The 17,705-nt window shown below is 36.1% G+C and overlaps 1 protein-coding gene across 17 annotated transcripts in view; it reads right to left on the minus strand.

Moving 5' to 3' along the window:
* Positions 1-2,910: 2,910 nt before the first annotated feature.
* LOC123516350 (early endosome antigen 1-like) overlaps positions 2,911-17,705 on the minus strand; it is a 199,011-nt gene continuing 184,216 nt past the window's right edge. For 16 of the 17 annotated variants that reach the window (XM_045275634.1, XM_045275636.1, XM_045275631.1 and 13 more), the window contains 8 exons: positions 17,412-17,641; positions 16,887-17,094; positions 11,893-12,276; positions 11,090-11,250; positions 10,702-10,849; positions 9,346-9,435; positions 9,050-9,197; positions 2,911-8,847 (listed from right to left, as the gene is read on the minus strand). In XM_045275634.1, coding sequence (XP_045131569.1) covers positions 9,144-9,197; positions 9,346-9,435; positions 10,702-10,849; positions 11,090-11,250; positions 11,893-12,276; positions 16,887-17,094; positions 17,412-17,641 — 1,275 coding nt within the window. In that variant the 3' untranslated portion in view covers positions 2,911-8,847; positions 9,050-9,143. Of the gene's footprint in view, positions 8,848-9,049; positions 9,198-9,345; positions 9,436-10,701; positions 10,850-11,089; positions 11,251-11,892; positions 12,277-12,714; positions 13,040-16,886; positions 17,095-17,411; positions 17,642-17,705 lie in introns of those variants that run through there. The other variant, XM_045275646.1, reaches the window with a different exon arrangement.

Genomic DNA, 17,705 nt, shown 5'->3' on the forward strand with positions numbered 1-17,705 from the left:
CACCACAACCACTTCATTCACTCCACTCTCACTCTCCCCTCCCCTCCAACAAACCGAACCTATTTTCACACTCAACAGGTTTAGTCCTATCCTCCCTAACTGCCTCCACTTTCCTTTCCCTCGCAACCTGCCATCTCTGCCCATCCTGACTACTATCTTTCCCAGTCTGGCTCGCCTGCTCCCTCTTCCCCACTCTGCTCTTCCCGACAGAGGGCCAAGCCACCCTGTCGCCCTCAGAAGGTCCAACCTTCGGCCTAACACTGATCTCCTGCCTAATTTTTTCCACTGCCTCCCCAAGCCTCTTAACCTCCTCCTTCAATTCAAAGATGAGAACTTCGTTCGCACTTTTCCCCTCACTTAGCTTTCTGATTTCCTCTCGCAATTCTCGGTGCTCAAGAGAAAGAACTAAATTCTCGCTCTTGAGCCTACACACCATACACTCAGAAAAGTCAACGACCTTCCTGTCGTGCCCACACATCTCACACACAACAAACTCTCCCAATCCCACCTCAACACTCTCTTTCACGCACTCAATCACACTCTGATATACCTCAGTAGCTACCGCCATACTAATTTACAATATGTTAACTCACAAACAAATAAAAATACTAGGTGACAGCAGGGTGGGGGAACCGCGGTGGTGGGGGGGCCTAAGTGAGGTCAACTAATCCTCTTTCAAGGTCAACTTGACGGTTACAAGCCTAGTCTCCTCGCTCTACAAAAATACTTTTAACTCACAAACACTGATTCTAACCACTATTTCACTCTAATCTAACACTTGCAGTACACACTTTCACTTCACTAACACTCAAAAGCACCACACACAGACACCAAGCACAAACACCACTCGCTAACTATAAAACCACAGCCAAAAACGGAGCGCACACACAACACGTCCACTCGCCACCACAGCTACCTCTCATCTCATCTCAACTCTTTATCATCTCATCTCAACTCTCATCTCATCTCAACTCTCTTACATCACCTCATCTCAATATTTCATCTCATTTTATCTCATTATCTTATTTCCTTATCTCAACTCATCTCATTTCACTAATTCATCTCAACTCATCTCACTCTCATCTCGATCAACTCTATTTCATCTAACTCTCTCATCTCATCTCTACCTTAATGCAGTATTTTGTCTCACTATCTCATCTCATCCCACTACCTCATTTCAACTCTATCTCTCTGTTTCACCCCAACATTCTACAAACATATATATTCATCTCAGCCACCTTCTAAACATGTAAATTGTTGTTAAGTACACTCATTTTTTAAATTCCTGATCTAGTTCTACAATCTATAATTATATTTCAAATGATAAAATCTACAAGTTGAAACATGATTTAGTACTTGAAGATGGCTGCCTACCAAAATAAAAGAAAGTGAATTGTAACAAGTATATATTGCGAGATATTTTAGGGGATATGGATGCGAAATAAAAAAATGGTGTCCAGAGTTAAAGGGAAGGAAGGCAATTACATATATCAAACCTGTTATGCAGTTACTTCCAGCTGTGCCCAATCAGATGCTGACATCCTAAGGGGATGGCTGGTGCAGGGGAGCTGAACTGTGGCAGAGTATTGCATAGATGGTTTGGTACCTTGCCACCAGGTCCTTCACATTACACAGTGTTATATGATGCACCTTGTGGCCCAAAACTCTCCATCTGCAAGTTTCATGCATAAATATTGTGGCAACAACAGTGGCAGATATGACAGGTGCAGTTTTCTTTAAAACTTTTGTGTCAGTTTATATTCTGGTAGCTTTCCTTGGCTGTCAATTTGTTGCAATCTCCAGCACACTTTGTGTTATCCCTGACTAACCTAATTGACACTCACTACTCACACAGCATGTAGGCTACATCACTGCCACTGGTGGTTCTGCCTAGACACCATGAATCCTGCCTTTCATCACATTGCTTCCTGCCACAACCTGCCAGTTTTAATGAAAATAAATTTTAAAAGTTTTACAAGTAGTAAAAAACAAGTTATATATTTCTTTATAATATTTTTTATGCAGTTAGGCTTTCCAAAGGTGTGAAAAAGGCAATAGGTGCTGGTTTAACAAACCCATCCAAATCCATGTATTCATAAAAGTGGGCCACTCAGGAAAATAATGTTGTTCCTCTCTTGTTTTTATTTTTCTAAAAGTACTTGACACAGGTAAACTTGTATGGTTGAGAGAGGAACAGATAGTGTGAGGGCATCAAGGCTCCTGCCCTGACTGACCATCCTCAAGCAACTACCTCACCATATCACCCCAAATACATACACACATGCACACACACACACACACACACACACACACACACACACACACAAACCTGAATCGAGCAACTGAACCGCACACACACATACATACTAATCCAAGCCCAACACCCGAACTACACACACATAACAATATGATAATGAGGATTTACAAGTGTTACATAAATCAGTGGTTTTTATAGTTTTTAAGGGGAAAGTGTTTGTGAACACAAGTCATCACCTGTGAACTGAAGCTGCCTCAGTGCCAAAAATTTAAAAATGGAAATAATGAAGACAGGAAACAACACAGTAATGAGAAAAAAGTGTCAAATATATAACCTAAAGCAAGAAGATTTAGCCCACTTCCTATTAGAATCACCAGATGGTGGAGAAAGAAAAAAAAAACAAGAAGGCTTCAGTAACCATGCTAAGAAAATAAACATGAAATAATAGGGCAATATTTGTTTGAAAAGGAAGTTGGGAAAAATAAATATTGCATGAAATGTGGAGACTAAAAGATAAGAAAATAAAGCAACTCAATTCTACATGATACTTAAATTTCATGTTGAATTTTCCAGTATTTAATCAACTCATCTATTTTCACTATAATAAACTTCTTTACAAATCTGTCTGTCATAACAGGAGAAATAAACAAATGTTTGTAAGATCAACTTTATTGTTCAACATGCTGGACATGACGTTCAGAAGTAGGGAGTTGGGAGGGCAAGAAAAAGACAACAGTTTGCGAGCTAAACATCAATATAGCTACTTTTTAAAGTTTTCTCATAGTCACCACCCCAACAACACCAGCTCATTTTACAGGCAGAGATTGTCTAATTGTAAGATCTAATGCAGCCAGAATATTATGTCATGAAATAATACTATATACATGTACTATAATTTCCATTTTAGATTATGCATTTGATTAGTTTTCTTTTTCCATAAAGTCTCTCTTGCCTGGTAGACTGTAGGTGGTGGTGTGGAGAGGCATCCCAATGGTAGGACAAAGGTCAAGTTACTGGGACAAAGAGATGCAACATTCACCCTCACCTCATCTTACAATTCCTTATCTATGTGACCTAGACGCACCCAACATATTTTCCTCTTACATCACTGCCAGAAGAAACAAACAAACCAACAAAAATAGTATCAACATCCTTGCACAGTGACCACCATAGAAAGCATCCACAACACACTAACACACTATAGTTACTTCCTGAAGGGAGTAGGATGTGTGGGTGGGAATGTTCTATATATAAATGGGTAATAGGTGGGGGGGGGGGAAATAGTGCTATGCTTCAAATGCCATTAAGGTTGAATAATTAGTGAATGTTCTGAACTAACTTTCAACCTTAGCTGCCAATCATTTTATGACTATTTCCAACAGAGACACAGTATTATGCTACACACTCTTGCTCTGCTGTGGTTGGTGAGGCATGGCTGGCAGGCTCCAGACAGGGGGAGAAGAAGCACTTACCAGGCCAGTGCCAAGGGTCTGGGCCATCAACACATCACCACATTTGGCTCAATTTATAAGAAATTGCCTCACACATGAATCCACAGAATAATTACTGCTGAATGTTTATATAAATGACCCCATGAATATTTTGTTATTTTGGCCAGTTTGCTTTCTTTTATAGTATTACATAATCTGACACCACTACATGCATTTCCCCATATAGCAATTTACCATTAGGTTACAGTTTTCCCACCTCCAAATTTAACATTAGGTTACAATATTTCATATTGGTAAAAGTATTCTTGATATGCTTTCACTATGTGCCAAACCACCAAATTGTAAGAGGCAGGAGCCATGCAATATTTATGTGAATGACCATCATCCAAAGTGAAGGCAGCATTTTAAAGACCCAGGCAGGGCCTGAACAGACACATGTGCCAGCCTTCACAGTCCCAGTGATGTAAATGGCCAGACTTGAGATATGATCACAACTGAAATTAGTCACAGGCACACAAAAAAAAAAAAAAACAATAAACAAAAATTAAATAAAATAAAAAATGTTGACCTTACATATTTCCTTTCCATTAAATATTACATTTGTGCCCAAAATACATGAGTACTTGTATATATTTGCATGTATATACAATGTACATACACACTATATACACAAATGAGAATCTATGCCTTCAATCACAAAATAAAAACAAATGGCATGTGTGTTACAAGGTTGTAGAGCAACAAATTCCAGCCAAGATATATATATATATATATATATATATATATATATATATATATATATATATATATATATATATATATATATATATATATATATATATATATATATATAAAGGCCAATATGAAAATGTCATTTAAAAAGGCAGGTTACAAGAATGTCATAAAGTGGCAGCTATCCAGAAGATAGTCTAGTGAAAACCAGTCCTAATAGTGACAGTCTGAAAATACATGTCATGAATCCTGATGTCTAGTTATAAGAACTCTAAGAAAAGATTTGTGATATATAAATAGCTAGTGTTTACAATACAGCTTCTCATTCAGACATATACACATGATAAGAGGGAAGAAAATTGTGGTATAACACAATGAATGGAAACTTTCAAAGTACATAGAGTTCGTACATGGATGTGTAAAAAACAAAAATAAATAAAAAAAATAATAAAAAAAAAAGATAAAAGTATGTATATGCTTGTAAGAATATTGAGTGAAATACTTGTAGGTCAGTATATACAAAATGACATCAGATGAGTACTGGCCTTCACAGAAACAAAACAAATCCTGGGAGAGAAAAAGGAAGAGGTTTCCCTTATGAAATAAATTATCATGATGCAAGAACATAAACAGGTGATAACTAACATAATCCAACCAACCCCACAAACTACACTGGAACAAGTCATCAATGTGATAATATCATCTACATTACAATTTCAGTGTATACATTTTTATCATATACCATGTACTGTACATAATTTGAGGTCTCAGCACTAGTATGTATGTTAATTTAGAGAGCATTTTATTTATCAGTGAATACTAATGAAGCCATCAGATGTAACACTAATCCCCTATAAAAGGCATCTCTTAAAGATGATTAGCTTGTGTGTATGTGTGTGTGTGTGTGTGTGTGTGTGTGTGTGTGTGTGTGTGTGTGTGTGTGTGTGTGTGTGTGTGTGTGTGTGTGCATGTGTGTGTGTGTGCATGTGTGTGTGTGAGCATGTAACGAGAAAAGTTGCTTCTGCAATTATTGTGCTTGCAAAAATGTACATCAGCATTTGTACACAGCGAGTTCTAAAAGGACCTTCTGTTATAAAATGCATGTCATCAATAAATTCTTACACTGTTCTATGAATTAAACTTCAGAGTCATTTCTTTTCTTTATCTAATATTTTGTTGTTTATCTACACACAAATGGTGGTGTGTGTGTTGTACACTACACTTACTGTTTATCAGTTATTCATGAAATTTGCTCCCCTAAATGATCTGTGATAGCATGTCATGCTAACCACTAATGTAATCATTTCACCTATCCATCACTAGTACCTGTGCATAGACAAAAAAATTGCTTCAAGGTTTGAAGCTGATGTATGAACACTGTAAATATCTGCATGTGTAGAGTTTTTCATATAGCAAATATAGTAAACATAATCATTAAATATTTCATGTTCTCAGTTTATATTATTGCTTATTTTCACAGAGTATGAAGAATTATTTGTTCAGTATCATCCTTAATAACTGGATGGATTATCACATCTATGGATTTGAAATGGAAAAAAAAGGGAATGAATGATCTTCTTACAAATAAGAGAAAGATATTTGAGAAGAATATCTGCACAGCCAACATTAGTATTACATTACTTGAAAAATTCCAATGTGTCCTACAATAGTACTAATGTCAGATAAATTTGGAGATTCCTTAAGTTTTCAGGTTAGTATGTTAGTGAAACAAAATGACATATGACATTGGTAGCACTGGTTTATACTTTACAAGAAGCTATGGTTATGTACATTCCTTAAAAACAGCATCAGTTTTCTGATCAGCAAGAGTGGATGGATTATGGCTATGCTGTATTCTGACATGTGGAAATGGAATAATAACAGAACCCCAAATTTTATCAGTACTATTACTATTATGCAAAAATAACAGAGGCTCTGCTGCAGAAAACAATGTCTTCTTTTACTTTTATCTTGAAAATAATTAATCTGTATGTATGTAGCCTATCCTTTAAATCATGTCTTTGTGCACACTCAATCTTTCCTCAGCATTGAGAGACATTTTAGAGGTCAATTTATATCAACAAAATAATTATTGTCATATTGCACATGTAAGCTTTCCATAATTATGCTGAAATCTCTTTATGAAAAAATTATTTCATTACTTCCTTCCACATTTCACAAATGTAAAATTATAATGATAATATGTAGTATCAATGATGATAATGAAAGAAGTAATTTCAGAGATATGAGTATTAGAGGTACTCAAAACTCATTTATGACAGCATTCATAATTTGAGATATAAATGCTAGGAATACAATAACGCTTTCCTTGAAGCAAAGTCATTAATAAAACCTGTGATCATAATATATAGGCAAAGTTGTTCAGGTGTGGAATGGGTTACATGCAGAATCTTTCTCTTGTTCATGCTCACACACCAGGGAGGGGACTGAGTCAAATTTGAATCAAAGTACAGTATTGGTAAATCATCATGACCCCTGCCTGAGTTATATTATGCTAATTTTCACAAGACTAGCATAGGAAAAGATTACTTGAAACCTTCTTTATTTGACTTAATTTGATAACATATATTTCTGTTTTCTATAAACATATATGTTAAAGACTCATACTCAAATTATGTCTTATAATCAGTTAGCATTGACAGTGAGTCCTCTTTTATTCACAACCTCTACTGGGTACAATTTTCCTCTCAGGGAGATGCACAATTGGCATCATAAAGTTATAAAAAGGTCAATATTTAGAATGTAAAAGTCCTTTGGCAGTTCTGTTACACTGAGAGGAGAATCAAGTCCACAGTTCAAAAAGGTAGCCACCAATGTTGTCAAACACCATTAGCATCACTAATTCTGTGGGGAGTGTGCCTGTGTGGAATAATTCAGAAAACCTTGCTACACAGTTCCACTTTGTTTATTATGGCACTAACATTTTGATCAGTTGCCTCACTGTCGGCTAAACCTTTGGAGAACATAAGGTGTAGGGTGGGAGACAGAGGAAGCTGAAACTCTGGGAGGGTTACAAGGATACAGTGGATAGCAGCTCAATACACACTTATATAGATTCACTTCACAACTGAAGAAGTACTTTTCATGTATTTTGAATCCCTTTTGAATCCCGCTTGGAGTCCATCAGTTGCAGCCCTGTAGTAGCCCCTTCATCAGAATGGCACTGATGGCAATGTATGATGCTAAAATTTACAGACTATGAAACACACTACCTAGCTAATCTGACTGAGTTACTTTATATACATTATACATACAGAAAATACAGACTGTACACGGATTTCCTTCCAATGCCCACCTCTTTAAATAGTTCGGACCTTCACTTGAAGATAAATATTTCCACTGAACATCCTTACTTCAAACTGTCTTCATAAGAAAACTAAAATGCTGCTGCTCACCAGTCAACCACTAAGGACCCTGTCCAACAGGTCAGAAGACAGTCCTTCCAAGGCCCAGGTCTACTCAATGATATGTGCTACTGGGAAACACTAATAACCACCTTCTATAGGACGAATGACCCCTTAATCACATGGAACTGCCACAACCAATTACACATCATTTGTTACATTGTAACCAAGGTCTCATGACTTAACTTGATTTGTTTATTTACTCTGAATGGCTGCCTAGAATCAGATATACTTTTCCTTGATATATTCAAGTAACAGTTTACAGCTGACTTGTTTAAGGAACTTTTGGTGGGTTGTATTACAGCATAGTGGAATACAAAATAGATGCTTTTGCCTTGAACTTCAGGATTACTTTCATTCACACAATAAATTTTAATATCTACTGTCGCAGTCTATAAATCACATCACAGTATTGAACATTACTGAACATCATTACAGACACTCAGTGAAGCCACATTATGGAAGCCTAAGATGCCACTGGGCAAGAAACTTCATCTCCAGTTAAAGTGACACAACTGCAACATTGATGCAATAACACTAGTACCAGAGTAATACACTACATGCACAATGTATCCAAATGGCTTTGGCTCAGAAGCCTTCAAAACTGAACTAAGAACATCAGTTTTTCTGTATATTTATGTAAGGTTAGATTTTTTTTGGTCAAAATATGAAATTTATCATCTCCATCAGCATTTACCTATACATACCTGATTCACATTCAATTTCTGTGATTTGAATGTCTCACAAGAGCTAGCAAATAGTACTCTTGCATTCTGGCTTCATACAAGTTGTGAATTTGCTTTACTTTTCAATCAGAACATCCAAAAGCAACATTCATTTTCTCAGAGACTGCTTTAACAAACATTTCTGAAGATCAGTTAATGCAGAAATAAGAAGGCTCTCAGGAATCCATGAAGCACTGATGAAAGCCCACAAAATGAACTCAGCAGCAATTTTCAAACTCTTCCACAGAGATTCATTCCTGCAAACAAACAAAAAAATAATAATTATCTTGATAAACATACACACATCAGGATCATTTGGAGAATCAGACTTTGAACACTGCATCCAAAATAATTTAGATGAAGTATGTATGATATATGGAAAGTTGAATATATGTATTCACATAGTATTTATGTGGGATTTCTAGATTCCCCTAATAGATCATTACATGTATTCCTTACCTTTAATCAACTTTCCTTTCTCATTTCCTTGTTATTTTCTTCTTTCAAAAGCCTCCACACCTCTCCACATCAAAAGTGTGTTGGGTCTTTCTCTCTATACATGAGTCCTGGAGTTGGATGAGTCCTCATCAATGTCATCTTGTGGGTCCTGAATAGATAAGCTTGGTCTTTAAAGATTTTCAAACTATTAATCATACCTCTCTCTCTCTCTCTCTCTCTCTCTCTCTCTCTCTCTCTCTCTCTCTCTCTCTCTAACTAGCTTAGGTCTAGAAAAAGTTCAGCCAAAGGAAGCTCACCTGATGTGGAGGTGGAGTGTCAGGAAGCTCAACATCTAGCTTGAGGTTACTCACAGCGTACTCCTGCGTCAGCCTCACCCTCTCTTCGCCCTACATTGAACAATCATGAAACAATTACACCTTAAAAAAACTACATATCTTTGCTTATTTTATAAGTCTATTTCTTCAATCTAACATAACTAATGGCTTACCAATTACTCTATTCTCATCTCCTTTTCATTAACTCCTTCCTGGTGGAGGATCTATATATAGACATTTCAAAAATGGGACTTTTTGTCGGATCATGTATATATAGACGCTTGTTCTTATTTTACTGCAGTAAGTTGTAGCATGGTCTATATATAGAAGTAACAAAATTAATAAAATAAATAATCATTTAGTATCTCAAAAACCCAAACACTGATCAGCATGGCCTCTCAAGGCCGGTCACCGCTTGTTCTTTGTTGATGGTGGATGTGTTATGCGCATAAGCTAATAGTGAAAATTTTTGTATTTATTATACTTTTTCTTTTATTATTAGCCTATCATGTCAAAGAGAAGAATTGTACCACACACAGCAATGTTACCTAAAAATTAATAGAAATAAAACAAGTACGTATGTGAAAAATATGAAGAAAAATTGGAAGTAAATTACATCCAGGTCACAAGTCCTGGATTTGAGTAACTAAAACATTCATTATTGACATATATTATCACCAATTGAACACAAACAACACTTACACAAAGATTCAATTGTTTGTTTAGTTTTGCGGCAGAGTCCATACATAGATGCCACTTGCTCAGTTTTGCGGCAAAGTCTATATAAATATTCAATTGTTTGTTCAGTGTTGTGGTAGAGTCTATACATAGATGTCAATCTGGAGTACCCAATTGCTGGGAAACTATATATAGATGTATAGATGAAAGTCAGTAGAGTCTATATATAAATCTTTTTTTTATTTGGTAGTTCACTCATCTGCCCTGCCACCAGGAAGGGGGTTAATATTATGGAAATATAAATGTTGTCTGTCTTGTCTCCAAGTTAAAGTAGGTTCATGGTATTTGAGAAGAATGTGCCATTACCTATATGAGGAAAAAAATAATCTCCATGAAAAGTAAATTACTTATAGTGCTTATAAGAAACTGCGTATAACAAAATTTAAAAGAAAATGTTAGTGCTGCGAAGAATTAAAGTAAAATTACTAATTACACATTTAAATTTGGAAAGAGAAATTATTAGATGTAACAAAAATAACCAAACTACATATGAGGCATTTCTAATTCCACAAAGAAGAGTATGATATTGAGGTTAATGATGATGGCTCTGAAAATCAAGGAAAGATTACGCAAAGGGCAATTAGTGGTGTGCAATGTTACCAGACGTTTCACTGCATCCACAAGTTTTGATTTTTCTTTTTTGAGTGATTCCACCTCCTGGGCTGCTCTAGAGGACCTTACACCTCCTACCTCCAGCAGGGCAAGGTGGGCGTCCTTCTCACTCAAGGCAGCTGTGAGAGCTTCGTGCCTGGCAGGGAGACACAAATATCCATTTATATTTTTTTCATTGTTGGACAGTTAGACATATATTAGCGCCTGGAAATTTGAACAAAATTAGTTCCAGGAAGCTATTTAGACTGCAAAATTTTGCAATCATTTTCCCATTAAGAAAACTGAAAGTGAATAAATCTTTTTCTAGACAGTAAGAAATTTTATTTTTAAGACACTCTTAACAGCAAGTAATTATTCAAAGTGATGTCAGACTCACTTCATGTCAAAGAGTTCCTGAAGATGGTGCTGCCTCTCACTGGCCACTTGGTTGTAGCAAGTCTCCACCTGAGTCAATCTTTGCCGCACAGTTTGACAACTTGTGCAGCGAAGGTTGTGAGCATTTTGAGCACTTGCTAATCTTGCCTCTAGCTTGGCCAGCTGAAAGAAGCTTTAGCTATATGGACAACATTAAAGGTGGAAAACCCTGTGAAAACTTTTTATATAATGACAATACCAAGAACACAGTATGAGCATTAGACTTTTCTACTGTTGGAGAACACTCCAAAAGAGAATGAGGCACCACTGCATATAGTAGGCAGACAATGTTGCGAACATTGAATTTTAACATGTTCATGTTTTATTGTTGAAATTATGATATTGTGGATATCAGACACATAAGAAAATAAGAATTGCTATCAACTCATTATAAACCTAACTATGTTTTTCTAGTTATACAAGTAATTACTAAATTATATTACCAATGATGCAATAACTGCATCCTAATTAAGGAAGATTTGTATGTAACCGAAAGCTAATGGAGAAAGGAAAACCAACTTGATTAGAAATATCTATAACTAAAATATAGACCAAATATAGCAGCACAATAGAAAGAGTCATGATGGACATACCCTTCCTTTAAATCTTCTGTCCTATGCAACTTTACAACCCTGCCATAATATCAATTTTGTTCTTTATAAGTCCATAAATTGTTTCATAGAGATATAACATACAATGGAAGAGTTTTATACAATTCACTGGTTTTTAAGTAAAAGGTTCATATCAGAATTTGAAAAAGCTTACCTTTTCATTAATTTCCTTCTTCCTTTTCTCATCCTCATGCTGCTCCATCTCCATGTCAGTGGCAATGCGGACGCTCTGCCTCAGGGCCTCTTCCAGCTCTTCTATCCTCTCATTTTTCTGCTTCACCACAACCACTAGCTGTTCCAGTTCCTCAATCTTCTCATTCTTCTTTAGCTCTTCTTCAAGTGCGTGCACCTCTTCCTCTAATTCTTCCATGCGTTCCCTCTGTCTCTTGTTTTCATCACTAAGGTTGTTTATGAGGGAGTCTTTCAGTTTGATATCAACTTCAATCTGTTCAACATGTAGCCTGTACTCTCGTTGTCGCCCCTCCATCTCCAGGAGATCAATTTCATGATTTTCAATACCTGAGTTTCCATCAAATGGCTTTTGTTAAATATATTCAGGATTTTCAGCATTTCATTTATATGCCATTCAGATTTTGGCAAGTTGTGGTCCCAAGGAGAAATTTCAGACAAGCAGGAGTATGTTGTATCCCAGGCAGCCGTTGGTTCAAACCAGAGATGATTATTCCCATCAATGAGGGAACAATACAACAGGTGAGGCGGTCAGGTGATTGGCAGGGTAGAGATAATGTGTGCCAATCAAATATTTTGGCCAGTTGGGCAGTTTTTTGTTTTTAGAATAGCATTGGGGTCGGTGTTGAGTGTTCAGAAGGTGGGCAAGGGAAGGTAAAATGCAATGTATAAACGAATATCAAATAAATCTACTTAAAATAGAAAAAATATATTAATTCATAACTAAATTACTTTGAACTTCCACATATCCCTTCACATTATATCTGAGGTCCAACAAGAAAATAACAAGATTCTGCTTTTAATTTTTATCCATCTCACAGGCACATTGAGAGATTAATTGAACAGGAAATATTTTACTATTCATTTTCATAAAATCTGAGATGGGGGCATTTTTCTTGATTGTTTCAAATAAAATCCCATTCACTTATCCTCAGAAACTACAACAACAACAATAACAACTCAACAACACAGGTATTTACTTATTGCCTGTGACAAACGTTCATCTAACTCTAATGTTTCAAGCATCTTCAGGATCATGATAAAATCTTATCATTCATTTAGAAAAAGCTTTTCATGAGCCCACTAAACCCTGAGGCCGCATTTTGAAGAGGCTGTGTAAATAGATTTTTATACAAAATGGAAAATTAAGGAAGAAGTAAGAAAAATTAAGAAGAAATAATCAGTAAACAAGGGAAAAGATTGTTGACATGAAAGAGAAACAAGAATGTTCAAATTAATGACAAACATATGATGATTGATGACACCACATTTACATTATCAAAATATTGAATTTATTAGCAAAAAAGAAATTAAAATTGCACCCCACATTGAAACATGTAAATTAAGCATAACATAAAGAGGTCGAGGGGAGGGAGAGCGTTGGATGGGGAAGAAGCAGAACAGTCGACGCAGTTTGGAGACAGCATCCGGCCAGGCAGGGGGAGAGAGAGAGAGAAAGACGGCCAGTTAGTAAACACAGCAGCATGCGGTGATCTTGGGTGCAACTGGCCCCTCACATCCCTGTTTCTAATGCTGTTACCTTTGTTAGTCATCAAGATCCATTATGCCTACTGTGATGTTGTCCTTACCATGAAAGGGAGGGAATGTACCATACCTTATAAGCTTTCCAAAATTTTAGTGTAATATTCATATATATATATATATATATATATATATATATATATATATATATATATATATATATATATATATATATGTGTGAAAGGCACAATCTCATGTGCCATTAAGAAACTAGACAGGGGTAAAGAAGATATATGTGTTCTTTTTCAACTGTTTTTTCTGTGGATTCCTTATGGTCTCTTGAGGTTTCTAATAGAATGTTAAATAAAAAAAAAAAAACTGGTGTTGTCTACAGAAACACTTTGTTATTTGCACTAACACCTACAGAGTATCATGGCCCCTATGCTCCTACAAATGACATGCAAATTTCCTGGAGATGTTAATGTTCAAAGTTTCTGGGAAATATGATATGCATACTTCATTTCAGTTTGGTTACATGAGTTTCTTTCTTCAAAAACTCAATCTAAAAAATCATAACCTGCCAAGATGCCTTCTTTACAATGGGAATATGTTTCTGCACATTTTCTCAAAATGGATTTTCATTTTAGTATGTTCAACCTTCCCAAAGATGGTAATATAATGTTGTTTATTTACAATATTATTTTGCATAAAAATTCAAGGTCATGGTTTTTTGTATCTGATGTACAGGATGACCCCTCTTTTTTTTTGTCCTTTTTCTGAATGATTCAAGAGTTGATTTATATGTTAGGATATATGGTACATGCATGTGCCGTTTCTTGGGCCATCACAACATAAATACATTCTCTATGTTACTAGGTTGCAGTATTCCTGGCTCTCTTGCTGCAAACATATATATATATATATATATATATATATATATATATATATATATATATATATATATATATATATATATAGTAAGTCCTCATTATACAGTAGTTCTTTATCTGGTAAATTCACATTTATGGTATTTGGAAATTACTACCCTCGATTCGATATCCAGTAAGAAAAATTCACAGATACGGTATCCGCTCATGTCATCCAAGTGGGCCCAGCGCGGGCGAGCAGGGGTGATGATGTCATCCACGCCACATCTACCCGCCACTCACAGTACTGACTTTAACTTGACCACCCTTGGAGCCTGTTATCTCTTCCCCTATCCCCTCGTTTTAACTGCATTACATATTACTAATTAGATGAATAAATGGAATATTAAAGGGTCTATTGTAAGCACAAATATATTCATAATTATTATGGCAAACATTTAAAGTCTACTACCTACTACCTACTGCAACTGATAAAGGGCACAGATGGGCCTGGCAAGCCCAAGTCATATAACATCAAGCACGCCTTAGATAACATCAAGTCATCTTGGGACGAAGTGAAGACGTCTATCATGAACTTGGCGTGGAATAAAGTATGGCCAGAATGCATGCATGACTTCTCAGGCTTCACTGAAGACGACATCGGTGCGATTAGAAGTGACATAGTAAATCTGTGCCATAGGGCTGGATACGATATTGTTGATGATGATGATGTTCACAATCTTTTGGAAAGCCATGCTGAACCTCTCAAATGATGAACTTATAGAGCTAGACAAAGCATCACAGGAGGCAGAAAAAGAGGGAGACAAGGAAGAAGAACCTGTGCATGGCCTGGACATCAAAACTCTTAGAGTGGTATAAAAAAAGCTGAAGGAACATGACCCAAATCCTGCCAGGAGTGGCAAAGTGGCTCATGGCGTAGAGAAAAGTGTCAAGATTTATCAAGAAATCTATGATGAATAAACAAGAAAAAACAGTCCTCCATCTACTCGTTCTTCAAGCCAGTCAAACATACTGTCCCTGTCACGCCTGCTGACCCTGCTACAACTGGCCCTTCCACATCCACTGCCGACTGTTCTACAGCTGGCTCTTCCTCCATATCCTCTTTCTTCAAACCAGTGAAACGTGCAAACCCTGCTACTGTTGGCCCTTCCACATATGCCTATGACAGTGCAGACGATGATGTCTTATCCTAGTCTGCCCACTCAGACGAAGATGAGTAAGGGCTGAAATCTCTACTGTCCCTTAACCTCAGGAAGGACATCATCTGATAGAATACATGGCGAGTGAAAGGTAAATAAAAACATTTCCTGTTTATTTCTTTACATTTTTTATGACTATTTTCATGTAGTTTCATTTCTGAAGGAGTGACTTTTGACGTGCTGGAACACATTCCCTATTATTATATGTTATAATGGGTTAGGTATATGGTAATTTTGATTTGCGGTAAGGTTTTCAGGAACACATATTTACTGTATAACGAGGACTTATTTTATATATATATATATATATATATATATATATATATATATATATATATATATATATATATATATATATATATATATATATATATATATATATATATATATGAAGTGTCTGTCTGTAAATCATTTACATAACTGTTTCTGTTCAGAAGGCAATAAGAAGGCTTGTGGTTTGATAAGGAGCATATCACTCCACAAAAACAAGAATGTAAGGCTTGTATTTTCTAATCTTGAGACTATAATGTAAAAGACATCCTTCATTCATCATGATAATCTTTTTAAAAATAAATATGTATTTAAAGAATATATATTTTTCATTAATAGATGGCCAGATAGTCTGACTGACTCATGAGGAGCAAGGGGCCAAGTTTCATGCTGCACATGTTAGGATGGAGCTGCAATTGAGACAACATTAATCATGCTGTTGTTGACAACACAGCTGATCTACGCTACATCTAATCCTTCAGTGTTCATTCATTATTACATCTGACCTGAAGCTTGCACAGCATACTGACAATTAGTATGTCATGGCAATCTATATGCAGGCTAGAAACTTAACTATATCACATAGTTATGGAAGGGGTCAAGAACTATAGCAACACATCTAATTTTCATGACTTGTACATAACATTGATTTTGCAAAGGAAACAAGATTACTACTGTGAAATCCCTCACTGATTCTTGATTTTCTTAACCCAGAAACATTACATTTGTAAGTAAAACAAGTCTGTGTTAGTTATAGCATAGCAATAAAAAAACTTCTTCCTAAAGATTCACAGGCAATATATATACCTGTCCAATTTAATCAATACTAGTCTAGTAAGATGTTAAGGGAAGGAATATCTAACATATTTCTTGCACATTTTCACTTAAACTTAAATTTCATGTTATTAATAGTACATGCTTCCATTACCATTACAAAAGAAGAAGGAGGCAAATGAAGTGATAGATTCTTTTGAATGATATTGAATACCTGTGTATTACTGTGATATTTCACAAAATAGATGTTTTAATCTTTCAACCTATTTCTACCTAAGGTTTCTTGGATTATGGATAAAAATAAACAAAATTATCAGCTGCAGCAGAAATGTGCAAAGCTGTCTTACCTGTGCAACATTCTTTGCTTGCTCCAATGTTGCCTTTGCAGCTTCAGATGCTGCTGTGGCTTTCTCTGCTGCTTGTGCTGCCATCTGACCTGCTGAGGCTGTGCTGAGTCCAGCAGGAATTCCATCCATCTTGGCCGGAGTGCTTGGAGTGGATCCTGCACCTGGCTTCTTTACTGCAGCACCTCCACCAGCACCTCCTCTGAGAGCACTACAATTATGCAGTGTCATAAATACCAAGTATTGATGGTGGGATAGGTGTATATACCGTTTCATCTACTCTTACTTTCATGTGCTTCCCTAGTAAGTTGGTACTTAGGCTACACTCACTACATATAGCATAGACACTTGTACTTACTTATCAATAACAAAATCTAAAAGTGTACATCACGTCATAACAAAAACATTATAAAAAGTATTTGATGAACATTTTATAATAATCCTAAACATACACAAGCAGGTATCACAAACTTCAACTGCAGGTATCATGAACTTCAACTAATATTTTACTTCTTCCTCAAAACTTACTCTTGCAACTCCTTAATTGTCTTGTCTTTGGCAAACTGTTCCTCTTGTGCCATCTGCATCAGTTGTAAGAGTCGTTCCGTTTCTGACTGTGCATTCTTCACCTCAGATTCTGCGTGTTCACGAGCCTTTTGTAAAGCCTCAATTTCTTTTTCTTTATCTCCAAGGGCCCTCCTCATTTCAGAGAGCTGTTTAGTAGCCTCTGAAGGAGTGGCACCATCTGCTGTTTGTGCCTAGAAAGAAGAATGAGTTTAGTGATCGTCTTTCAAGCTCTATTTACAAATAAAACCTCCTGAG

Source organism: Portunus trituberculatus, chromosome 40 (genome assembly GCF_017591435.1).
Source record: "Portunus trituberculatus isolate SZX2019 chromosome 40, ASM1759143v1, whole genome shotgun sequence".
Lineage (NCBI taxonomy): Eukaryota > Metazoa > Arthropoda > Malacostraca > Decapoda > Portunidae > Portunus > Portunus trituberculatus.